This window comes from Armigeres subalbatus, chromosome 1 (assembly GCF_024139115.2).
Source record: "Armigeres subalbatus isolate Guangzhou_Male chromosome 1, GZ_Asu_2, whole genome shotgun sequence".
Lineage (NCBI taxonomy): Eukaryota > Metazoa > Arthropoda > Insecta > Diptera > Culicidae > Armigeres > Armigeres subalbatus.
Window position 1 is genome coordinate 171,227,943 of NC_085139.1, and position 27,477 is coordinate 171,255,419.

General features: G+C 40.7%; 1 protein-coding gene across 4 annotated transcripts in view; it reads left to right on the forward strand.

The window, feature by feature from the left end:
• The window catches only part of LOC134205525 (uncharacterized), a 180,666-nt gene that overhangs the window by 13,473 nt on the left and 139,716 nt on the right, over positions 1–27,477 (forward strand). For all 4 annotated transcript variants that reach the window (XM_062680809.1, XM_062680808.1, XM_062680811.1 and 1 more), the window contains exon 2: positions 15,319–15,767. In XM_062680809.1, coding sequence (XP_062536793.1) covers positions 15,762–15,767 — 6 coding nt within the window. In that variant the 5' untranslated portion in view covers positions 15,319–15,761. The remainder of the gene's footprint in view (positions 1–15,318; positions 15,768–27,477) is intronic.

Consider the following 27,477-nt stretch of genomic DNA (forward strand, 5'->3'; position numbering starts at 1 on the left):
AGAAGGTGCATGGCTTTTGCCGCACAGTGCTAGGACTGAAGAAAGAAGACGTAGAGAGACTCCAGTGCCATCGCGGTGAACAATGTGCGTTCGTCAAGGTCAAAGACCTGACGCTCGCACAGAAAATCGTGGACGATCACGATGAAAAACATGAAGTGGACATTGCGGGGAAGAAGCACAAGCTGCGTATAACCATCGAAGATGGAAGTGTGGAAGTGAAAGTGCACGATTTGCCGGAAAACATTTCCGAAGAGAAGATAGTTGAGTTCCTCAGTGCGTTCGGAGAAGTGATCTCGTTGCGCGAATTGACTTGGGGTGATGGTTTCGAGTTCGGTGGAATCCCGCTCGGCATATGGTCGGCCCGTATGCTTATACAACGAAACATCGATTCGTGGGTCACGATCGATGGCCAGCAGGCGTACATCGCACTGCAAAGAGCAGGCCCACACTGGCATTTCTTGTGTGCAAAACAAAAAAAACTACTGGTCCAAAAACGCTACGCCAACGTGACGAAGCAAGCTGGACCACGACACCCACCGAAAACGGCAGACGGTACGCAAACTCCGATCGCTAAACCGGTCGGTCAGCGCTCTGTCGCTCCTCCATCAGCATCGCTGGAAGCCTTTCCCGAGCTACCGAAGTTGGCGAGTCAGACCGAACCATCTGGCTCAAAAAATCTACCAGCAAGTCAGCCAGCTGTAGGCACCGCACGAACGGTACCCCCCCACTCACTGTTGCAAACACAACAAGCACGTAGCTCTTCATCGTCGTCAATGCGAACAACCACACAACCACAATGCGCCGAGGTGGTATTAGAGGATATTTTCAGAAAGCCTGTAAACGTGATTCGGTCACAAAGCCGAATAGCCGGCAACGAAACGGATGATTCGTCAACATCGACAAGAAGTAGCCGGAGCCGAGGTCGTCCTCCCGGCAAGAAACAACGATGTGACGACGGAGACGACGAGCGGGACGAGAAATAAAAATCATAAATGGCTCTCACGTCCTACAACTTCGCGTCGATAAACATCGGAACCATCACGAACCAAACGAAACTGAACGCACTCCGAACCTTCATCAGCAGCCAAAGTCTCGATATCGTGTGTCTGCAGGAAGTCGAGAACGAACAGCTTTCCTTGCCTGGCTTTGTCGTTTTCGCGAATGTAGACCACACGAGGAGATGCACAGCTGTTGCGGTGAAGGAGCACATCCAGGTCACTCACGTAGGGAAGAGTCTGAATAGCCGATTGATCGCACTGCGAGTGCACGACACGACCATCTGCAACATCTACGCTCCCTCTGGCACTGCGCAGCGAGCGGCCAGAGAAGATTTTTTCAACGGCACGCTGGCGTACTACCTCCGTCACCACACCGCAAACGTCATCCTCGCTGGCGATTTCAACTGCGTACTGCGTGCATGCGACTCGTCCAGCCCGAACACAAGCCCGTCCCTCAAAACAGCCATCCAACAACTGCAGCTGCATGACGCGTGGGAAAAGCTGTGTCCGCGAGATCCCGGGTTCACGTACGTCAGTCGCAACGCACAATCCCGACTGGACCGCATGTACGTAAGTACTGGTCTACGAAATAATCTGCAGTCTGCCTACACCCACGTCTGTTGCTTCACAGACCACAAAGCGCTAACGGTAAGACTATGTCTCCCCCCACTGGGAAATGAACCCGGACGCGGATTTTGGGCCCTGCGGCCGCATCTTCTGACGGAAGAAAACGTTGCCGAATTCCATTATAAGTGGCAATATTGGACTCGGCAGCGCAGAAACTACGGGTCGTGGATGGAATGGTGGCTGTCGTATGCTAAGCCCAAAATCAAAACGTTTTTCAAGTGGAAATCTCGAGCCGTCTTCGAGGATTTCCACGATGCGCACCAGCGTCTCTATGCGCAACTACGGCTAGCGTACGACGGGTACTTTCAGCATCCCGAAATGTTGACCACCATAAACCGTCTAAAAGGTGAAATGCTGGCGCTACAAAGAAACTTTTCCCAAGCGTTCATGCGTATAAACGAAACGCATCTGGCAGGAGAGCCTATGTCGATCTTCCAGCTGGGGGAAAGACGACGCAAAAAAACAAACATCACGCAGCTGCAAACGGCTGAAAACCAAATGTTAAATGAACCACAAGCAATCGAAGCAAATCTGCTTGCTTTTTTCTCCAGCCTCTACACGGAAGAAACAGCAGATACCAACGAGGACGGGTTTGTTTGCGAACGGGTTATTCCACCGGACGACCCACTGAACGAGAGATGCACAGAAGAGATCACGACGGCAGAGATATTATCTGCTATCAAAACAAGCGCAGCAAAACGATCGCCCGGAGCCGATGGGATCCCGCGAGAGTTCTACCTTCGCATGTTCAACGTAATCCATCGTGAGTTGAACCTGCTTCTCAATGAAGCACTCGTCGGCAATCTTCCCCATGCCTTCATGGAGGGCATCATCGTGCTGGTGAAGAAGAAAGGTGGAGACAACACGGCCCGAGCGTACCGGCCCATATCGCTTCTCAACAGCGACTATAAACTTCTCTCCCGAATTTTGAAACCGGCTAGAGCGCGTCATGCAAGCCCACCGTGTTTTGAGCGACGGACAGAAATGTTCGAACTCAGAGCACAACATCTTTCAAGCCACTCTCGCTCTGAAAGATCGGATCGCCAGTCTCCGTCACCACCGACGCGCCGGTAAGCTCATTAGCTTTGATCTCGAGAACGCCTTCGATCGGGTGCGCCATTCATTTCTTTTCGACACCATGCGGTCGCTCGGGTTCAACGAGGAACTCATCGCTCTTCTCGCGCAGATTGCCAGTCGGTCCACCTCCCGGCTGCTCGTCAATGGACGCCTCTCTCGGTCATTCGAGATTACTCGTTCGGTGCGGCAAGGGGACCCACTGTCTATGCATCTCTTCGTTTTATATCTCCACCCTCTCGTATGCCGGCTTGAGCAAGTGTGTGGGGAGGATTTGCTTGTTGCCTACGCCGATGACATCAGCGTAATAGTGACGTCACCGTGGCAGATCGAGGCGATGAGAGAAGTTTTTCGTCGTTTTGGTCTTGCCGCCGGCGCGAAATTAAATTTGCGCAAAACCGTTGCGGTGAATGTAGGATTTGGCGAAGGAGATATTGTTGACACCCAGTGGCTACAAAGTTCTCATGTAGTAAAAATTCTGGGAATTTCCTTTGCCAACTCAATTCGTCTGATGACCACCTTAAATTGGAACGCAATGGTGGGGAAGTTCGCGCAACAAATTTGGCTCCAATCGCTGCGCAAACTGACCTTACACCAGAAAGTGATCATGCTAAATACGTTCGGCACGTCAAAGCTATGGTATCTATCGTCTGTGTTGCCACCTCTCGGTATTCACACGGCGAAGATCACCTCAACGATGGGCACTTTTCTGTGGAGAGGAATAGCTGCTCGCGTACCATTATTTCAGCTGGCTCGCGATAAGGACCATGGAGGCCTGAGCCTTCAGATTCCGGCTTTAAAAAGCAAAAGCCTAGCCACAAACAGAGCACTAACTGAGATCGATTCCCATCCTTTCTATAGATCCCTCCTTCTCGCAAATCCCCGCCCAGCAATTTCAATAGATTATCCTGACATTAAAAACATCCTTTCATGCTTATCCCAAGTTCCCCACCAAATCCAACAAAACCCCTCCGCCGATCTGATCCACCGGCACTTCATCCAACAAACGGAGCCGCCTAAAGTGGAAGCAAACAGTCCAGCGCTCGACTGGCCACGCGCGTGGCGAAATATTTCGGCAAAGCAGCTCACATCGGCTCAGCGATCAAAACTATACCTACTAGTCAACGGCAAAATTGAACACCGAAAACTGCTCTTTGTGATGCAACGGGTGGCAGACGAAAACTGTACACACTGCGGAAACCACACAGTAGAAACGCTGCATCATAAGTTTTGTTCCTGTGCTCGTGTCGTCCAGGCGTGGACGGTTTTACAACGAAGGCTAACAAGAACAACGAATGGGTGGAGGCGATTTTCGTTCGAAGAACTTTCAAAGCCTGTATTGGCTGGTATAGGAAAAAGAATGCGAGTAGAAATACTAAGAACTTTTATCAATTACATCCACTTTGTTAACCAGTGTAACGATAGGATCGATGTAAATGCATTAGAATTCCACTTAGACCTAGACTTTTGAACTTGTAAATATTTTGTAAACCGTGAACTATTATTAGACTAAATAAACTGAATTTTAAACCAAAAAAAAAAAAAAAAAAAAAGTATCCCGAGGACGTTGAGTGCTTGAAGGTCCGATTCCATCGAAGTCGATAGTGCTCTGTTCTTCTATCCTTCCAGTCTCAGACGGCGGCCTTTCGCCTCCGGTCTCAATACTCGATTCCATTGTGCTTCGCATCTTCTGCATTTCTTCAACAAGTAAAGCATTCCGAGTCCTTTCTTCAGCCAAATCCTTCTCCAATTTAGCAAACCGATTTCGTTTCAACAGACCAGTGCGCAGCTTCGGCTTCTTGATTTTATCGCTACTTGTTTTAGTTTCCCGAATCAGTAGTTTCTTTCTCTGCTTTCCAGATTTTGAGTTTTGACATACAGTTAATCGCTTCCTCTTCAATGTGGGAGTGCCTCTGTAAATTCAATGTCGGAAATACAAGTCTTAATTAAAATACCATTTTTGCTTCTAGGTAAATTATGAATTTTCGAATCACTGGTTGTTTGTTCTATATCTCTATTTCTAGCTATGTGATCATTATATTTTCGAGCGACAAATCACTACCTTGAACTGAATAAAAATGCTCGGTTTATTTATTTTGAATTATCTGTACTAAACATTATGCTACGTTTACTCGAATTGTTCGAGTTCTTAGTTCCAATATCTTCATATATTCAACTTATTCGTAGCATTTGTCGAAGATATTCTTTGATTTCAGCCTACTCATACCACTCACTGATTGAGCCTACCGAATCTTTTCCTTATTATTTGCTTTAGCCTACTCGATATCCTCATTAGTCGAGCCTACTAAAAGCATCTGGAGCTTCAGTCTTCTCATACCACTTATTGGTTGAGCTTACTGAGCCTCTAATAATGAAATATGTTCTCAGCCTACTCATTGACATTTCAGCAACGAGCCTACTGCTTTTCAGAAAATAATGGTTTAGTCCTCAATGTACAGCCTACTCACACTTTCAAAGAATGAGCGTACTGAAACAAGACAGCCATATTGTTTGAAATCTCTTTATGTTAATTCTGCCTATTCACTACCAATATTGGTTGAGCCTACTGATATAATCAGTACATATCGTTTTAGCCTACTTTCCATACATTTGATGAAAAGCCTACTGAATTATTTGCAAATCAAATTCTCTGCTATACTTACCCTTTAGGAGCGTAATCCGCGCCAATGTCGTATCCGACGGCCGAACTTCCATCCGCTGATTCCGCCATTATTTCGCTCGCAAAATCAATGTAGACCGATCGCCACGAAAATCGTCACAAGAATGAATCACTTTCTCTGTCAAGAAGAAGCAGAATCCCATAGTTTCACTAGTGGTCTCTGTTTTACTCCTTCTCCATACTATCCCTTGATCTTCTGTCTCTTGCTCATCTCCTCAAAAAAACCGTCTACCGGAAGTCTCCTTTTTTTCCAAGCTTTTTTGCCTGTCTCGTATTTTACGCCCAGTTTCCATATTGTCCCTTTTCATACGTTGAACTTTAATCTGACTGCTCAAACCTACCAAGAAATATTTCATGCGTGCGTGCATTATTTTTTCAGTGGGGCGAGAAACGTCAGCTGAACTTTTTTGTATACTTTACTCAATTCCTTCTAAGCCTTATTCGCTTTATATACTAACTGTCACCTTTTCGTGTCGTTTGTTGTGAAACCCTAGTAACAGGCAAGTCGCAAGAGAGCAAGTGTAGTGATTTCCATCACAAGTCATTGATTTACTCGATAAGTGATTATCGAATTATTTATTAGCATATTTATTCCGTATTCTACAGCTCGGAAGTCTCCTTTCAATATCATTTCATGAGGCTCTTTTCAAGAGGCTCAGAAGCCTCCTTTCAAGAGGGTCAAAAGTTTCCTTCCAGGCTTATAAGCCTTCTTTCAAGAGGCTCAAAAGCCTCCTTCCAAGAGGCTCGGAAGACTCCTTTCAACATGCTTTTAAGAGGCTTCCAAAAGGCTCGGAAGCCTTCTTCCAAAAGGCTCGGAAGCCTTCTTTCAAAAGGCTCGAAAGCCTTCTTTCAAGAGGCTCGGAAACCTCTTTTCAAGAGGTTTGGAAGTCTCCTTTCAAGATCCTTTCAAGAGGCTCAAAAACCTCCTTCCATGCTCATAAGCCTCCTTTCAATAGGCTCAAAAGCCTCTTTCCAAGAGGCTCGGAAGGCTTCTTTCAAGAGAGTAGGAAGCCTCATTTCAAGAGACTTAAAAGCATCCTTTCATGAGGCTCAAAAGCCTCCTTCTAAGAAGCTCGGAAGCGTCCTTTCAAGAGGCTCAGAAGCCACCTCCTTTAAAGAGACTCGGAAGGCTCCTTTGAAGGGGCTCGGAAGCCTTCTTTCAAGAGGCTCGGAAGCCCCCATTCAAGAGGCTCAGAATCCTTTTTCAAGAGGCTCAGAAGTCTACTTTCAAGTGGTTCGGAAGCCTTCTTTCAAGAGGCTTGGAAGCGTCGTTTTAAGCTGCAAAGAAAGCCTCCTTTTCAGTGGCTCAAAAACCGCCTTCAAGAGGCTCGGAAGCTTCTTTACAAGAGGCTCAGAAGCCTCTAATGAAGAGGCACGGAAGTCTACTTCAAAGGGATTCAAAAGCTTGAAGGAGCACAAATTCCCTTCAAAGGGCTTGCTATTATCCTTTCAAAAGGATTGGAAGCCTAATTTCGAGAGGGGGTACCTCAATTAATGCAAAAGTTCCAAGGGGTACCTCTCAAGAAAAAGGTTGAGAACCGCTCTGCCTATGATCGCATATTTGTAACAATCGACAAAAGTAGGCATGGGAGAAATGGAACGATGAAGTTTGTAATATTCATAAGTATGCAAATCTCAATGATTTTCTGAAAATTCCCATAAATTGCACATACACTTTATCTAGTTGGAATCTTCGGTAGAAACATTTCTATTACTTGGTATTTGAATGCCATCTATTTTCGAAATTTTTTGTGCACAGCGCATGGCGTACCGGCAATAAAGATTTCTAGTGTTACGGTTATGCGATCACTTTGCTTAATGTTACAAAACAACTTGGTAGTTTTTTCGAGTTTTTTGGAAAAAACTTTCTTATTTCTCCTGGTTAGCTGGAAGAACTAGCAATTAGGAGATGATTCATGAGCTTATCTCAAAATCGAAAAAAATGCAAATGTTACAAATATGCGATTATGGGCAGCGCTGTTCTACAAAGTTGTTCGGAATAGCAAGACCATGATCAAGATGCTATCAAAGAATAGGATGGCCCATCATATTTTTTTTTATTTTACGGAATTTTGACATGCATTGTTCTACAAAGTTATGGCGTAGCTTATTTCGCTAGAAAAAACTTTTTCTGAAGCTCTTTATTTTGAGCAACTTTGCTTACTTGGATTAGGATGTCCCTACAGAACTTTGGATCTACTACTTTCCCTAAAAAAAACAGTATTTTTTATCATTGTTATCAAAAGTTATAATCGTTTTTTTTGTCAAAATTAGGATTTTTTCAAAAGTTGATATCTCCGATTGGGGTGAACCACAAAATTGAAGATGTGTTTTTTTTTATCTCAATTTCAATTTCACTAATGTCAAGTTTTTTTTTAATTGATATAACTCGACAACGGATAAAATACAGACGATGTTCTTATAGTTAGGTTTACCAGATCATTTCGGTGGAAAAACGGGCCAAACGCGCTGACAAAACGGGATATGTCTAAAAACCTTGTGGTAAAATTCAAGAGCTGTGAAAATTTCAAAATTTGTGGGCTTAACTTTCATTTTCCGTGTAAGATATTTGAAATATTTTAGGTGCTAGATTGACTCTCTCCGAAAGTGCCTTGTCCATTTCGACCTTTTGATCTTATTGATTATTAGTTTTTTTCGACCTTTTGTCCCGTTCGACGTTCTGTCCGTTTCGACCTTTTGTCCCGTTCGACGTTTTGTCCTTTCAACCTTTTGTCCTTTTCGACCATTTGTCCCTTCGACCTTTTGTCTTTCGACGTTTTGTCTTTTGAACTTTTGTCCTTTCGACCTTTTGTCTTTTGACCTTTTGTCTTTCGACCCTTTGTCCCTAACCCATATTTGTAACATTTGCATTTTGGTTGGTTTTGTAAATCGTTTGTCAATCCTCACCAAAAACTCAATTATTTCCAGCTCATCACAGATAAGCAAGATAGTAAAGCCTATTTCACTATTGTGGGATTAGATGCAGTAAATTGAGCTTTCTGAACGGTTCACGGGCTTTTTACAAAATGAAGAAAAATGCGAGTTTTACGAATGTACGACTATGGGTAGTACAGTCATACCTCGATATAACGTAACTCAATTTTGATTTTTCTTACGTTATAGGGATGTAGGACAAAACGTCGAGCGACTCAAAACTTGAATCTGAAGACTCGGAACAGTGTTGTGCTGAATCATTTTCAGACGATATTGATTTTCATTTGACAAATTTTCAAATAAGAACAGTAGTCGATTTTTCGGATAATTTAAAAGTAAGATCGCGTGTAGAGTTTCCATTTCCCGGCCATTTTCGTCATCCCGGGATTCGGGATGAACATGTTCGTATATCCCGGGAAATCCCGGGATCCCGGGATTTTTCGATGTTTCCTTAGAAAACTTATTTTTTGATTTAAAAACGATTTTATTCAATGTTCAGGGGTAAAGTTCATATTTTATAAAACTCAAAAACAATATTTGATGCAATAATCGTTTAACTGGGTTTTGCATCTTCAAAATAGAAGTTTTGTTAATAAAACCAAACTAAACAGTTAAGATGTTAAAAATATTCTCAGATTATTTATTATGGAAAACTAAGACTCTATAAGAAATTTAATGATTGGTAAATTCGGTGACCTTCTCGAATTCTCATTGAATCCACGATTTAAACGCGCTTCTGAAGGCGATGCAATGCTTGAAACAGGTTTTGTAAAACCATCTTGAGAATATTTGTACTTTTAACTGTAGTATACGTTACAGTTAACTCGATAACTATCGATAAATCAACGAGTACTCGATAACGATAACGTTAAATCAACGCTCACTTTATCGTCAACGAAACATCATCGTTCAACCGTTATCGTTATCGAATTCGGAGACGATAATTCATCGATTAACAACCCTGGAACAGATTATGGTCAAGGAAGATTTCAGATCTTAAGCATAGTGTGGATGGATTACCTACAGAAACGTAATCGCAGTTCGAGATCCATGGATCGGGCGCATAAGTCTCGTGGTATCGTGGGATCATGCATTGGCTGCGAAAGTCACGGGTAGCGCCGTACAGAATTTAGTGGGAGGTTGGGGAGTTGGTCAGTAGGAGTCCAAGCAAAGCTTTGGTCACGAGCTGGTCAGCAGCAAACGAACGTTGTACGAACGTCGATTGGAAGGACATGAATTGGATCAAGAATTGTTTTGGAGGCAAGAAGCTCAGGAAGACTACATGCTGGGCGGCACGAGAAGATTAGCAAGGCGAATATCAGCTAGCGTACATAACCTCGCTGTAGACGGGAGATGGGTAGGAAGCAGGCGCCAAATATATGTAGCTGATCTTGTACTGTAGATACTTGTCGTTTAATTAATAGAGAGCTGTAGCTGCTGGAAAAAGTATCAGTCAGTAGCCCTCCATTGAGTGGTATAGGGGAATCTAATATTTTTGTGAAGGTGTTCTATCAACTATCTCCGATATGTTCATGTCTGTTCCCTCTTACTAATTTAATAATAAGATGATATCGATTGTACATCACACAAAACCTGAGCTCCGTATACATGCCTGAGCCTACCAAATAAACGAACTTGAAAAAAAATCATGTCTCATGGGAGGTATAAATATATGATATGAGTTTATCACCTAAGTTGGGTTTCGTTTTCAAAAAAAATAACTTTTATAAGACGAAAAATTACACTGTTTGCGAACCGGAAATGAAACAGTATTTTTTTGTCCCGGGTATCCCAGGATTTTCGGGATTTCAAAACTAATATCCCGGGAATCGGGAAATCCCGAATTTTCCTAAATCCCGGGATTTTTTGTCCCGGGATGTCTCGGGATGGAAACTCTAATCGCGTGTAAATGTTGATCAACCCAGATTGTCTTTAAAATTTAATTGTTCTCGTCCCTGGTTCGGAAGCCTCCTTTTGAGAGGTACGGAGTTTTTTTTTTGCGAAAATCTAAGTGCTTGTTGCAAGAGGCTTGGAAGCCTCCTTTGATAGGCTCGTCTCTTGTCTCTTGTCAAAAGGCTCTGAAGTCTCCTTTTTCTTCCAAGTGGCTCGGAAGCCTTCTTCTGTATCAACTTAATTTGAATTGCAAAGTTTAATAAAATAATGAAGATATCAGACAACTTTTGGAGAGCCTGGAGAGCTGCGAGGTGAACCGGCCCAGGGCCGAAAACCTCATTAATAAAGATAATAATAATAATCTTTCTGCCCTTTTGGCCTTTCATACAGGAGTTAGATGAAATACAAACAATAATCTAAACAGGATCAAATCGTTTGTCAGATATGACCAGTGCTCAACCCAATGCTACAATAGGTAGTAATATCATCATCATCAAAATGCATCTTTCCGCGTAAATATATATCCTGGACCATAGTTCAATGGGCGCGGCTGTTCGGCCAAATGACATTTCCCACCAAATGGCCCGTTCAGCCAAATGATCGTTTTGCAAAAGGGCTTTTTCGACGTGAATGGACTGTTTAGTTTAACGACATTTTCGGCAAAATAACCTGTTCGACCAAACGATATTTTTTTTCCGAATGTCTCTTTCGGCAAGCAAGGTTTTCGGTCAAGTGACCTTTATGCTCCAGTTGACATTCTCGGTCGAACGGCATTTTATATCGTATGAGTTGTTTGGCCATGAAGCCTGTTGGACTAAATGAATTGTTCGGCTATACGGTTTCCTCGGCAAAACGTTTAATTCGTCTAAATAACTAGTTGGCCAATAACTGACTTGAAATTCGGCTAGACGACATTTGGCCTAACGTTTTATTTAACCAAGTGGCATTCAAGCCCAGTTAAATGAAGTACTCGATCTCGAGCAGCCAGTAAGAATGAACCACAAATAGCAAGACTCATTCAGTAAGACATTTTGTATTTAGTTACATTTTTTTTCCTCCACTGACAAAATACTTACCTTACTTCTAGCCTACATTTTGCTTGCATCGAATCCGCTCCTGGGGCTCCCATATGAGCTGCGTCACCAAAGAAGTTTTTATCTTCGAGGACAGCCTTATTCATCATCCTTATTTCTATTCGGTAGTCGTGTAAATCGTGTAGTCGTCTTGTGTGTCTTTTCGTGGAGATTTCTGTGAAGCAACGCCTCCGTTACTTAGTTATTCGTCTCAAGAACTTTATATCCGATTTAATAGTTTTTATATTTAACTGTGGTTTGAAGATGATTTCTAATGATTTGTTTTCGACGGGACGGGACACACCATGATCGGTTTTATAAGAAGTATGCAAATAGATAACGTGTGTGCTATTTTATCCCAGGCTGCCACTATGTGTCGCTTCAAGATTTGCACATCTTCATGTTTCTTAGAGCAACCTTCAACATGCTCCAGACAGCGAAGCTCATTTGGTTCATGTCCGGATAACTCATCGGCCACTCCGAGCTCGAAATGAACCGTGGAAAACATTCCGTAATCCCGAGTTGTATTTGGTTTGCTTTGTGAGACAGCACCGAGTCCTATTGGAAAAACTACTCCCTAACTAAAAGCAAAATGAAGTCGCACCCACGGCCCGACCGACTACAATCTGTATACGATATATGTATTTTGGTTTCGCACTCTTTTGCCTTCCGGCCGTCCAATCGTCGCGGATGATTTCAGTCAACGATGCTGGTTTATGGTGAAATGGTGAACATTGGTCCAAGCAATAAATTAAGTTGCTGATAATCCAATTATTTTTCGGGCATTCTGATCGAACAAATTCGGGATGGTCTTGAGCATTGAGCGTAGATTTTTTCAACGACAAATTCTTGAAACTTGCTTTGACACAGTTTATGGTATCGTTAAATGGAGCAGCTTTCAACAATGACTTTTTTATTCTGATGATTTATAGAGCCTTTTTTTACGTAAACTACTTCTAAGGGAAAGGGTCAGACACATGTGTGTGTGTGTGTGTGTGTGTGTACAAACTAACCCCCACTGTCTGGCAGTGATGTTATGGAAGAAAGCTGTCTGTTAAAACAGTCAGATTTAATCCGGGAGTTAGAAAGTGCTAGCTCTACTGCAGCTCCAGTGACCCATTTCAGAGTGCCTGGTATTTCATGTCCACTCCGAGGTCACTATCACTAACAGTAAGCCCCGCCTAGTTATGCTACCATTTATCAAATGGATAAAGGTTTTTTTTTTTTTTTTTTTTTTTTTTTTTATCTTTATTATAGAGGTTTGCAGCCCTAGGCTGGCTCACCTCTAAACTAAAGGTATCATAATCAAACTTCCGGATTCAACATATATATAATATATCTTGAATCCAGCGTGAATTTAGTTTAATTCATTTGCTAACATCTAAATAAAGTCCGACATGCAACCAATCTCCATTGATGATCTGAATATACTAATACCTAGAAATAATATGAACAGTTTATCTACATTCTTCAAATTAGTTTTGTTCAACAGTAGAAAACAGAATAGGTCGCACTTGCCCTTGTAAAGTTATTTCTTGCACTACCAATATTTTTGTAATTGAATAAATGGCTTTCAACACCTCTACTATTCAACAATGGAAGCATATAATAATCTATCCGTGGTTAATGTTCTAAAATAACCAGTTTTCTAAGTATGCGTTAACAATGTTGCTGAACTAGCGTTTTTTAGGTCCTACTTGCCCCGGGGTACCTTAACTTTCCGGGTCAATCCTGATTTATGCCAAGTACATTGAAAGGCGTAGAGTGCTACCTGATTATGACGATGCCTAACTTTGCAGCTGTAGATTCTACATCAATATGCGGATTGACATGCTATTGTCATATGATTGAAAGGGTCGAGTTCCACTGTATACCATAATCCACTTTTCCTATTTTCACCCGAAATAAATTATATAACACTTCACTGCAAGACTCACGAGACAGACAAAACTCATAGTCTTAATACTTTACTACTCGAGATTAAAGAGACCATATGGAAATTTAATGTATGTGACCTCTCTTGACATCTGGATTTTTTTGTTATATCTTCATTTGTGTATTTTTTTAAGTTTTACATTAAATTCAACACAAGTTTTGACTTCAGCAGCCACTTTGAATTTTTAGTTTTTAATTTACCATTAACGGTAGGAAATAATTAAAGCCCTGAAAATCACCACCATACTGTCAAATAGGGTTTCAAAGATATTTAAAAACAAATAGTATAAGTGAAAATATTGAAATTTGAAGAATATTACTCCATGCAAGAATTCTTCTAACTAAGAGTGTTATATGATATAGAATTATTGGTTTGATCTCACCGAATTCAATCCGTTGCGTCGTGAATCGCCATCTTCAGCTAAGATACCTCTCCCACGTAGACGAAACGGAAAAATACGCATTGTCCGTTTGTGGCATCGCTGCGTAAAAACATCCCAGATGGCAACTTAGGGAATAATAGTAGAAAAACAACTTCGGAATCTTGAGCTTAACAGCCGCATCAGACATCCTAAATATATTTTCAAGCGCGCAGTTTCTGGGTGGAATCGTGCCTGGATACAGAGTTATTCAGTCTTCAGTTGTATATTCGCAAATCGAAAATCTTTTCAAAGCTTTTAGTCCTTTTCATGTTAAGCACTGGATGTTTTGTCACTTTCATCGGTCAGTAAAAAACAAAACTTGAAAAATTTATCAAAATATGACAGAAACAGCAGGGAGCACGAAATATGCGTCCACTCAAGTCATGACCTCCCTGTCAATAAAGAGATCTATAAGGGAAAGGGTCAGACACATAGTGCAAAATAAAAATTTCAAAATTGAGGACCGTCACGAAATCGTTTAGATTAATAAATAGCGCTTTTATCTTTCGATGGGCTTTTAAGATTCATAAATCAATGAATTCGCAAATTTTCCACGAATTCACTAATTGTATTAAAACTTTTGATAATCAGCGTTAAACTATTGAAAATTTTATTTCTTTCGCGCCTCCAAGATAAACAGGTCTGTCAGTCGTCATCAGGCAGCCGTGTCGGTGAGGCGCGTTCCCCAAAACGCCACCGTACGGACTGCGCTTCTGGCGACTGACAAGGGTTTGGTGGAGGGGCTGGGAATCGAACCCATGACCATTCGCTTATGAGGCGAACGTGTAGCCAACTACGCTACGGGACCCCCCTAATCGGTCCTTTTTCAGGACCATCATTTTATGAAGAAGGAGGTTTTGTTTGCCGTATTGAAAATTGTCACACAAGTGAATTTTTCTCGTATTTTTTACTATTGTTTTGCTGCTGTTAGTGACTGGAAAGGGGCATTTAGAAGATATTTTGCCAGTTTCGGCCGTCGAAAATTATTCACAAAGATGGCGTTTGTAGCAAATAAGCGGTAAATCATTGAATGTCGGTGACAGCAGATTTATGCAATTTTCTCTCTCATTTTTCACTCGCTGCCGACAAAGCTGCTTTACTAAGATTTTGAAACAAATTCTATTGAGCGCTGCCGATGCCGATGACGATTTCACGATGATTTCCAGCAAAACCGCATACGCGCGCGGGAAAGCTGATTTTGGATTCTGTAGGTTTTTAACATCTGTGATGACCGTCGGCGGTGGTTGAAGAAATTGTTTATGCTGAGGAAATATTACAATCTGATGGTAACGTAAATATTTTACGTCTCCCATAATTTTTGGTTAAAATTTGCGATTTTGTAATGTATACAACCAAACTTTTACATGAAGGGACCTTGAACTCCGAATTTCGTTTTGAACAAACTTATATCCATATACCGAAACCCAAATTTTTAGAACTCTGTGAATGGACTGTGTGAATATTGTGAATTAGAAAAAAATAAGTGGCATGGTTTCAACGAGCACCACTCAAATTAAAAATAACAAAAACCTAGAGACAATGTATTCAACTTCCCTGCACGTGGGCCCTAGCCGAATAGCAAATAACCATAGATGAAAAATCACCGAACACAAGCTCCAACTGCAGCGCGGCGACACCTTATTACATTCGTTTCATCTTTCACGGTTTTTCCTTGCTTTCAGTTCGTCCTCTGTTCGAGCGCTAAATCAGTGAAATTTCGATAATTTTTCGGCAAGACGAAGTGTGTGTTGCAGAGAGTCCCAAGCGCGCAGTGAGAGGATAAAGTTCGCGAAAAAGTGTTACGCTTCAAGGTTTTTTTTTCTGTTCATCGCGAAAGTATCCTCGTCATCGCACACCACTGCACCCGGAACAACGTTAGTGTTGACTTAACTCGCGAAGGAAGTGCTGCAAACCAATTCTGTCACCATCTGTAATTAATCATTCTCCATTGTTTACTACTGCTGCTGAAACTGCTGCGAGCTTTGTCTACCAGTTACCAAGCCAGGAGAACGTTCCTGAGTAGCGGTAATAGGATTACTTCCTTCTGGTAGAAGGTACAAACTAGGACACGAGCAGCCAAGCACCACCCAAACGATCCGGTGCGAAAAGCGGATACAGCGACAAAATGAAGGTAAGAAAGCTTTTTTTCAGGTGGCGGTTGAATCACACAATCCTAAGATAAATCAAACCGAAGTACTGTACTACAGCTATGGACGACTATCAGCACGTTGTGTAACCGAGTAGTGTTTCACTACGCTGCAATTGAATAATCGAATTTCGAATGATTCAGCTGTTTCATAAGTGCCCGGCTGGTTATCGACCATCGATGCAGTTCGATCTTTTGATTCACTTAATTCGTTTCGCTAATTGGAAAATGACGATGCAAACATTTGCGGGTCACACACTGCTTACCCAGTGACTGTCGAAACTGACAATTGATTGTTTAATTGCACAGCATAAAGTGGAATATGAGATCAACGCACTCTACGAGAGAGATGAGGTGTGAAATGCACCTGAGTGCAATTGGTGTGTAATTAAAAGTGTGTTAATGTGTGTCCATCCAGGCTTGCAATGCTAAACCGCCCCTTGTGTGGTAAAATATCTTATAAGTTTCCAATCAGGGATTGGATTCAGAGGAAATGAAAAAAAATCTATCACATATCATTATTAACACTCGCGATATGTAGAATATCGTGAAGGGTTAGCACAACATTAACACTTCCTTTCTACTTTTCTAGTTACGATAATGAAGAGTGTAGCCCGGTATAGTCATCCTCATGCTTCTGTCACTTTGTATTAGATGGAAATTAAGGATTACACCCGCCTTAGTTACAGTGAGCAGCTTGATCAAGTATTTCAATGAAACATGAATACTACTTTTGTCCAACCTACGAGTTATACCATAACAATGCTATGGATGCTGTGCTATTGTTCTTTCTCAACAAAGAAACACAACTCACAGGAAACATTGTATAACGTCAGGTACTTTCGACTAGGATCCAATTCTCGGCACAGTTGCAAAACCAAGCAATATTATTTTAAGTAAATTTAACTGAAACTCTTCATACACACATGGAAATTTACAATATATAGAATACCACAACAAGGCTGTCGTTCTAAACCATTGTCAAAACCGCAATGAAAATAACAAATTTTCGACATCAAAAATTTTCTTGGAAAAATATCAAATTGCAATGAATAAATTGAATCGCTAATTGTAAAATCCTTCACGCTAACTTTCACTTACTCAGTGACTGAGTAAAATTGTATTGCCCTCTCTTTTCTTCTCACGGAAATTTTACTCAGTTTCCGCCAAAAGCGGGACTACTCATAGCTATGAGTAATCCTGCTTTTGAAGAAAACTGAGTAAAATTTCCGTGGGAAAAAAAGAGAGGGCAATACAATTTTACTCAGTCACTGAGTAAGTGAAAGTTAGAGTGTTTATCCTTATCCCTTTCCTATAGCCGCCAGACATTCTAAATACTCACGCTCCCCTAATGTGAAAGTGTACTATACACATGTGGAAGTGTTGGATTGAGAAATGGATTGCGAGTGATTTGACTATGCGTCCAATTTGGGAATCTAGAGCTAGGTTGCGAAGGCCGACGGAGGTCCTTCGTAGCTTAGTTGGTTAGAGCCCAGTCGGGTGGTTTAATCCCCGGAAATAGGCAATTAACTTTGATTGAACTTTATCCCTTTGCCTACACGGATACAAATTTCATCCATTTGATTCAAAAATATTCATGTTTGTTCACAAACTGATAATATGTTTGAATCAAACATATTTATTTTGAAAATTAAATTAAATGCCTGTTTGTTTTATGCGTGCACTAGTGGGTAGCCCCTCGCTCGCACTTGCAAAAGTAAACAAAAACTTCAGTTCGGGTCAGGTCCGATTGAATTCCAGCAAAGAAAGGGAAGCATGTTTTTTCTTGCTTCCAAATTGCTGATGAGGATGTTTTTCAGGTAAAATAAGGTAAGTAAATGAAATATGAACGTTAGCAATTGTGGAATCTGGTAGTCAATTGCTACCAGAATATAAATATTGCAATAATTGATAGGAAAATATTTTTGCGGTCGAACCAAAACAATAATATCCATGTTTGATTCAATAATTTCGGTGGTTGAAGCAACCTAAAATGCATATTTGATTTAAAAATAGTTTTCGTTTGCTTCAAATGTAACATTATGTTTGTTTCAAACGTATTTATGTTTGGTGCTAGAACAAACTGAACTTTTGTTAGAATTTACCTCAAATATGTTTGAAGGTACCATACTTTTTTCTGCGTGTAATATCGGGAAAACGTCTTCATTTAGTGAAGACAGTATCTGCTCCATTCATCTTATACCGGGCAGGTGCAATCATTTGAAGAACGCCCCCTTTTCATCCCTTCGCATGCAATGTTGAAAAAATTAAGTGCTAGTTAGATTCCACCAGAATTAGTGCATATATGTAGAATCGTACCATGATTTGACTCACGTCTTGCATCATCGCATGATTTGTTGAAATAACTTTCTTTGCTTAATACAATTTGATAATAAATCTATATTTAACCCTTGTGTGGCCGGCTGGGTACCCGGGTACCTTTTTGGAATTCAATTCGCGATATCTAAATAAATTTTCATAGTAGGATGTTGAAACTCTGTCATATCCACAATAATGACGGCCAAAATCGATTGTACGGGTTAACTGAAATTTTGATTAAGGAGGGGTGGAGGGAGGGGTTCCGACATTTTTTTACCCTTTAAATGGCCGGCAGGGTACCCGGGTACCCACGAAACGAAAATGCTTACATCTTAGGCAATTTTTAACCGTTTTCAACCGTTTTGGGCTCATTCGATTCAGAATTTTGTCCTTTATCATGCTGTTTTAGGATTGAATTGGTCGGGTCCCTTGGATCACCGGGAAATCCGGATTTCTAGGGACATGTCCTGCATAGATGATACTGACCGTGGATTTCGATAGGTAATCAGCAATATGAGTATCAAACTTCTTGATATTTTATCAGCAGGTTGATTTTTATTGATTTGGGTCCATCAGACGTGCAGATCTTCAATTGGCCATCTTCAATTCCAGAACAGGTTCCTCGAGGGGTCATATATGGCCATGAACAATTTTCAAGGGAACATCAACAATATGGGTATCAAACTTCTTCCAGCGTGTGTTCTTGACAAGTTGACTCCGGAGTAGCCATTTTGGAACAAGTTTTCCTGGTGGGGAAAGGGGGGGGGGGGTGTGGTCAAGGTAGGCCAAAAACATTTCTCATTGGATCCCCAACAATATGGATGTCAAAATTCTTGAAATTTCCACAGGAGACTGTTGTATATTATCTTGGTACCAACAGATGTGTGAAAATTTGAGTGACCATTTCGGAACAGGTTCCCAGTGGGGCCAAGAATGGTCATAAACAATCTTCAAATGAACCTCAACAAAATGGGCATCAAACTTCATGAACTTGCCTCAGCAGATTGTTTCTGTTTGTTTTAGAGCCACCAGACGTGCAGATTTTATAGTTTCTATTCCAGGACAGGTTCCCCGTAGGGTCTTAAGTGGCCATGAATACTTGTCAATATAAATAAATATAAATAAAAAAAAATAGAAAGCTGCAGTTTTTTGCAATCCGTGTGTTGAGAGCAAAATCATTGCAAGGACCACCCTTTTACACCAGAAGGCAACTAAGTGGACCACCGAAAGCTCCAAAACATCCGGAGAAGTTGCCGATTCTGAAAGTTTATCCTAGAAAACTGAGACTTTTTAGAATTTTAGTGTTGTAGCAATGAGGAAGCAAAATCAACACAAGGACTACTCATTCATCCCGGATGGCTACTAAGTGGTTTTTAGAAAGTGCTGGAACAAAAGATATTTTAGCTGTCGTCGCTGTCCGGATCACCTTTTGCTGGTGAGGATAGGGGATCTAAATGTCAATGAAGGTAAAATACATACGATTTGACAGTTAGGTACCACACATATTTCGAACAGCAGAACAAAGGGAACCGAAGCGACAATCTTTATCTGATAACTAAAATATCTTTTGCTGGAACATCAGGAGAAATAACCATATGTAGAAGATTATATTTTGATTTATAAGTCTATTTTTTTTTTATAAGTCTATTGTTGGCGTAATGAAAATTCTGGAAATCCGTCCTAGAAACTATTACTTGTTGTAGCATTGTGAGAGTAAAATCATTGCATGAACAACGCATTGACCACCATTGGCCATCTGGCACTGAAGGTCTGGAACACCCATAGTAAAGACAAATTCTTGAAAATCGTCCTAAAATACAGTGGTTTGTTATGAATGTGAGAGCAAAACTCCGCTAAATGGTCCTCCAGGGAACTCCAAAACATTCTGAGAAAAGGGCCAATTTTTAAATTCATCCTCGTAATGCATTCATTCATGCGTAATGCGATTTATGCATCAAAATGAGACCAATATCATTTCAAGAACCGAACGATGACCCCGGGAGGCCATTAAGTGGTGCTACAGAAGCTCCGGAATAGCCGAAAAGGTAATCAATTCTAGAAACTCGCTCTAGTTAGCTGCGACTTTTTTTGTAGCTGTGTGCGATCAAAATCAATTCGAGAATCATTCATTGACACCGTGTGGCCGTTAGGTGAGCATCTGGAAGCTTCGAAACTTTCGAAGAAGTGCCAATTTTTAAGTCGTCCTAAAAAGTTGTGTGGTTTTAGAAATCGCTTGTTGAGAAATGTGAGAGCATAATTGATGCAATCTAAACGGATAGCCACAATACATCCAATAATGCTGCGACTTTCAATAAATCGTTCGTTCACTTCAAATGATGGAATAAAATGGGATTGTTAGAAATGGTCTTATGACAAGTGAAGACGCTCCACTAGAAGTTCTAAACAACCTTTGACTGACGTATTGTAGAGCTTCACAATTGTCAATTTTGAGTGATGTTCGTCCAGTTTTCATAAACGTTTAGGGTTCCCAGGTCCGATTCCACCGCGTGCAGCAGCTAGCATGTTCGTGGCCTTCCGCGAAGTCACTGGCCTCTATCCGGATCTGTGGTGAATATTGTTTTTGCTATTCTTTCTTCCGACATTCGCACTAAGTGACCGGCCCACTGGAGTTTGCCGTATTTTATACGATTCACAATATTTTCTTCTTTATACACTTGATACAGCTCGTGATCCATGCGTCTGTGCCACACATCTTTTTCTAGTTTCCCATCGAGAATTGTACGTAGCACTTTTCGCTCGAAAACGTCAAAAGCTTTCCTGTCCGCCTCTTTTTACATTCTTACGAATCAGAGCAAATTTCGTTTCCAATATTCGAGGAAGCCCCTGTTCGCAGCAGCAATACGTCTTTTCACTTCACAGGAAACGTCATTGTCACATGTCATGTGTTCAAAGATAAACAAATTCTACAACAACTTTCCCATCAAGCACTACCTAAGCACTAACACCAATAGGTCTACTTTTATCTTTACCCGCAACCTTGGACTCCGTCTTGGTAGAGTCGATGATTTAACCTATCTTCGCCGGCTCCCTCTTCATTAGGGCAATAGCCTCCACTACTGCCCTGTGATCGAGGGTAATCAATGTCGTCCGCAAAGATCAGGAGCATATGCGACCATGTGATGGTAGTGTCATTTTTCTGCACACCAGATCTCCTAATCACCCTCTCGAGTGCAATATTTACAATAAATTTGAAAGCACATCACTCTGCTTCAATCTCTCCACGGTTGATACGTCGTCTGCAACCCGAATACTTTATTTCGAGTCATCTAGCGTTGCACGTATCATCGTAATCAACTTCGCCGGAGAACCATGTTTAGACATTATCTGCCACAGCTAATTTCTTTTCACTGAATCGTACGCTGCTTTGAAATCAATAGACAGATGGTGAGTCTGCAAGTTGTACTCCCGAAATTCATAAAGGATCATCTTCAGGCTAAACATCTCTCTCATCCGTCGTCGATCGGCCTTCACGGCCAGACAGGTAGATTTTGAAACTGGAACGACGAAACTGATAGGACTTGCCAGTTTCTTCATCTACTGAGGGAGCCCATCTAGTTAAAGATGGGTTATCAGTGGATTCAGAATGCAAGTCAATGTAGGGAAAGGGGATGGAATGAATGCAATCACTCGCCCACTGCAAGCCAAATATACCTCTGCACTTGCCACGAGTTCGTACGGAATTTATTGGATTTTTTGGGTTAAGGTTCAAGAAGCAGAGGTCCGTCTTGGTAAACGAACTGCCAATGTTATTAGATAGTAGGCAACTGGTGGAATTTCTAATTGGATGTAGGGAAACGAGCTCTTTAGTTCATTTCCAATTCTAGCAGATACGGCTAGAATAGTCAAGTTGAAGGTATAGGAATAGAAATGGAAATGATATGGAAGTCCATTTCCAGTTCTAGCGATTGCTAGAGATAAATATAAAGAAAGATACAAAGTAGGAGAATGAAACGGACCTTGAATTGAACCAGCAGTAGCCATATGACTACCAAGCCTGCTCTCTTCTCCTTCTATTTTTACTTTGTTACAAAAAATTGCTCACGATTACGCAACTGTTGAAAACAAAAAGTAAGAAATGACGATTGCTTTCGGAATTCCGGTATTTCAGGAGGACTTCTTGGTGACCACTCGGGATCAATGAATGATATTCGCAATCTCGCGCTTAGAAGGGCGTAACTGTTTTGATTAATTTATCTTCGACGAGTTCATGGTTGTAATGAAGGATGATTGCATCTTCTACCTGAAGTAAATATAAAATCGAATAAGAGAAATCGATCAATACAGTTACGCCCCTATGATTCTAAGCGCGAGCAAAGACTCTGCTTATATACTGCTATTACAAACGATTTTCGAAAGTTTCTAGAACGAACTCCAATAATTGATCACTGCTCTGGATGTCCCTGCACTTTTGGAGCACCATTTGGGGACCACCAGGTAGCCCTTGCATTAGTTTTACTCTCACAACAAATGACGAATTTCAAAAATCAATCACTGCTCCGGATGATTCGGAGCTTCCCAAGGATAACTTAGTGTCTACTTGGAATCAATTGATGGTCCTGGACATTACTTTACAACGGATTGTTTATAAAAAAAGCCGCAAATTTGTAGAACAAACTTTCGTAGTATCAGATAGAGGCCACCTAGGATCGAAGAGTAGTGCATGCATTGGTTTTGATGTGACAATGTTAAAACAAACGGTTTATGAAAAGTCACATCTATTTAGAAGAATTTCTGGAATCGATCATATCTCCGAGTGTCCGGAATCTTATGGCGGGTCTCCTGCTGGTCACCCGGCGCAAATGAGTGGTCCTTGCATTGATTTTGCACTCACATTGCTAGATAAATTGATATAAAACAAAATGCGGCTCTGAAAATGTTTATGAACACTCTTGAGTCCTCTTGACAACCTATTCCGGAATTGGAAATCCGGGGTGAACTTGTTTGATGAACCCAAATAGATCAGAAATAAACGCTTGAGACAATTTGATACCCATATTGTTGGGGGTCCAATGAGAAATGTTTTTGGCCAACCCCGGCTCCCGGGGAACCTGTTCCAGAATGGCCACTCCGGAGTCAACTTGTCTGGTGAGCCTAAGATCATAAAGGATATACGCAACAGTTAATTTCATGAAGTTTGATACCCATATTGTTGATGTTCCATTGAACAATGTTCATGGCCACCTATGACCCCTCGAGGAACCTGTTCTGGAATGGCCAATCGAAAGTCTGCACTTCTGATGGACCCAAATCGATAAAAATCAATCTAATGATGGAATTTCTAGAAGTTTGATAGCCATATAGCTGATAAGCTACTGAAATCCACGATTAGTATCATTTATGCAGGACATGTTCCTGGAAATCCGGATTTTCCAGGAATCGAATTGACCGGATCGGTTCATCCTGATAACATCTTTATAGAAGAGAAAATTCGGAATCGAATAAGCCCAAAATTGTTGAAATCGGTTGTAAATTTCCAGAGATATAAGCATTTTAGTTTCGTGGGTACCCGGGTACCCTGCCGGCCTGTTAAGGGTGTTTTTTTGCCGGCCACACAACGGTTAATCAAAAAAGTACGACCTGATTAAAAGTATTGACGCCTTTTCGAGCGAAGTCATTTTTCGGCGATTGAGCGAAACGATGCAATTTTGGCCGAAAAACTCAAGCTGCTCTCACTGCAGAATCACAAGCGATTGATTCGTACACGCTCAGTAATGGGAAAAAATACAAAAATGTCATGGGATTTCTATTACTAATTTGCTGATAACTTTTTTACAATTCGGATTTTTTGATAACGGATCCTAGAACTTCGTCAAACACATTGTTATTTATTTAACGTCAAACACATTGTTATCATTTAAATTGTGAGGCATGAGAGTGAAATTCGAAAAAGTCACAGAATATCATGACATTAATGTCATTTGACACTAATTCGGCTCTCACGCCGCCAAATTCAGATTTAGAACAATGACATATTAAATAATGCGGTAAGACGCGCGGCTACAAAGCAAGACCATGCTGAGGGTGGCTGGGTTCGATTCCCGGTGCCGGTCTAGGCAATTTTCGGATTGGAAATTGTCTCGACTTCCCTGGGCATAAAAGTATCATCGTACTAGCCTCATGATATACGAATGCAAAAATGGTAACTTGGCTTAGAAACCTCGCAGTTAATAACTGTGGAAGTGATTAATGAACCCTAAGCTGCGAGGCGGCTCTGTCCCAGTGTGGGGATGTAATGCCAATAAGAAGAAGAAGTAGAAGAAGAACATATTAAATAATGTAATAAGGGCTACAACAAGCTCATATATAATAAAAACACAAATTTAAATAAGCTGTGAAAAAAATATTAGCAAATAAGTCCCATGGCATCGGAATGGCATTGCCCATCACTGCTCGTGCATGAGGTCTTGATAATTGTTTTTTTAGCATAATTCTGCCAACACTGTTCGTTCGTATTATACCAGGCATATGCTTGACGTTTCGTAGAGTGACATTCAGTTGAAAGGACATCAAGTCGAAGGGGCTTTAGATCGAATGACTACTGGCCGAAAATGTAGTTTGGTCGAATAAGGAATTTGGCCGAAAATGCCTTTTGGCTAATATTTTGTGCTAATATGGTCCCTTAGCAGAAAGGGTAATTCGGCTGAAAATATAATTTGGACGAACGGGTCATATGCCCGTGCCCTTAAGCTGTAAATGACGATTGGCCGAATAGATCGTTTGACCGTTAGGTCGAATAGGTAATTCGGCTGAAAATGGCTTTTGATAGGAAGTGCAATTTAACTGAAAATGTAATTTTGCTAAACGTAATAACCGAAAATGTGGTTATGTCAGTTAGGTCAGTTAGGTCACATACCTAGAGAGTCTTTTTTCCGGTACTTTGTCTTGCCCAGGGATTTGGAAAATGTTCTATATCCCGGGAAGCCAACATTCGATATTGAAAAAAATAGTTAATCTGTGGATTTGATGTAGAATTAATTTTTTCAGCTATTAATGAACTAGCTTTATTTTAATTATGAACAAACCGTACGGCATGGTATATCATATTGTTTATAGTTTTTTGTAGAACGTTGCTTAGAGGAAGATGCTACATGTTAATAGATAATGTTTTAAAATTAGCATTCCATTATTAAGGTTGTATATAACAAACTCTAAGGCTCAATATTTCTACAAGCATACATGCAAAAAGATATTTGATTCTTGAAGGGATGATTTTTTGAACTTGTCCCGAGTATCCCGAGATTTTCGGGATTTGAAAAAATATTGTATTTGGAAAATCCCGAAATTTAAAAAAAATCCGTCGCGGGATGGACTCTATACATATGGCAGAAAAAGTCGTTTCCGGCTGAACGGGTCATTTGACCGAAATATTCATTTTCCAAATTGGCCTAAAATGCCGTTTGATCGAAATGGTGGTTTCGCAAAAGAGTCATTTGTACGATCAATAGTGATTGTGAAAAGTGTGAAGTGAAAACGATTATACTCCAAAGGGCGTCAGAAATCAATTAAGCAGTACTTTTTTCTTTACATATAGATTTATTATCAAACAAGAGTTCAGTGCATGATCTCTCTTGTTTCGGACAGCAGATCGATCGCGCGGTCGGCCGAATTATTGTGTTCTGCATTGCGCGGCCGGTAATAAAATTATTCAGTTCAGTGCGTGATCTCTCTTTTTTCGAAGCGGGCTTAGTAGTCATAAGGCAACTGCTTCTGCCTCATACGCAGGAGGTCGTGGGTTCAATCCCAGCTCCGTTCCATTCTCCTACTTTATATCTTTCTATTTATTTCTCATGTTCTATCAATCGCTAGAACTGGAAATGAACTTCCATACCGTTTCCATTACTATTCCTATACCTTCAACTTGAGTATTCTAACAGTAATCTGCTAGAATTAGAAATGAACTATAGAGCTCGTTTCCCTACATCCAATTAGAAATTCCATCAGTTACCTTCTCCTATCTATCACATTGGCAGCTCGTTAACCAAGACGGACCTCTGCCTCTCCAACCTAACCCAGAGATTCCAACAAATTCCGCATGAACTCGTGGCAAGTGCAGAGGTATATTCGGCTTGCAGTGGGCGAGTGATTGCATCATCATTTCCTCCCCCTTCCCTACATTGACTTGCATTCTGACGTGGCAGGCGCCAGTATGACCTAACAAATGAGATCACCAGTACTTGTACATTGAAGATGTGTGCTAGTCCCAAGCAAACATCTGTTAGTTCTCTGTGCAAGAACAGCTGATCTGGTCACAATGGAGTAGCAACTACGAGCAGTCAATCAAGCTCAAGCATATAGATTTATTATCAAACAAGCTGATACTTTTTTTTTCATACACAATTTATTCAGAAAACAAATCGGTTCTTAAGAATGTTTTCTCATTTTCTGAAGTTTTATCATAACACTTTTCCTATTACTTAAATAAACAAATTGAGAGTTCCAATACTTATGTTAAACTTTTTGCGAGGTTTCGGCTTTTCAGTCTGGATGTTTTAAGAACAACCGTTTAAGGTCAGTGCCAACGTTTCGGCAAGTGTTTTTGCCTTCATCAGGGGAAAATCATGAATGTGGCTCTACGTTTAACGTCTTTGCAAAGGATATTGTCTTTTTAAATGTTTTAAATTAAAAATATAATTGCTGAAACGTTGTAATAGATCCTAAACGGTTGTTCTAAAAATATCCAGACCGAAAAGTCGAAACCTCGCAAATAAATAAACAAAAGAACAAATCGATTTTTAAAATTTAAAAATTCCATGCAAATTTTGAAACTTTTATAAATTTAAATATTCTATGCATATTAGATGAAAAGCCATGGCATAGAAAGGATTGAGTTTAAACTTTCAATCATTTTTCCTCGAAAAAAGAAGAAGGAAACCGATTTGAATTAGAAAAAAATGGTTGTTTATTCTTGAGGGATGCGCGGTCGTACAAATGTCAACTTTGTTTTATTTATCTTCTTTTAAGCAAAGCAAGTTAATTCAACAAAGAAGTACACCTAAAAATCATGCGATGAAGCAAGTCGTCAGCCAAATCAGGAAATATTCACTAAGCTCTGAGTCTGGTGATTATGAAAAGTGTGAAGTGATTAATGATAATTGAGAAGTGAGGACTAACAAATGGAAAGTACGAAGTGGGAAGTGGGAAATGATCCTCACTTCTTTCTGTGAGATGTGAGGAGCACAAAATGAGAAGTGAGAAATGGGAAGTGATAAGTGAGAAGTATGACGTCTCTCTTCTCAATTCTCAGTCAACATTTCTCTCTTCTCATTTCTCATTTGTTCCAATGAGAAACGATAAGTGAGAAATGAGGTGTGAGAAAGAAGGCGTCATATTTCTCACTTTCAATTATCACTTTTCA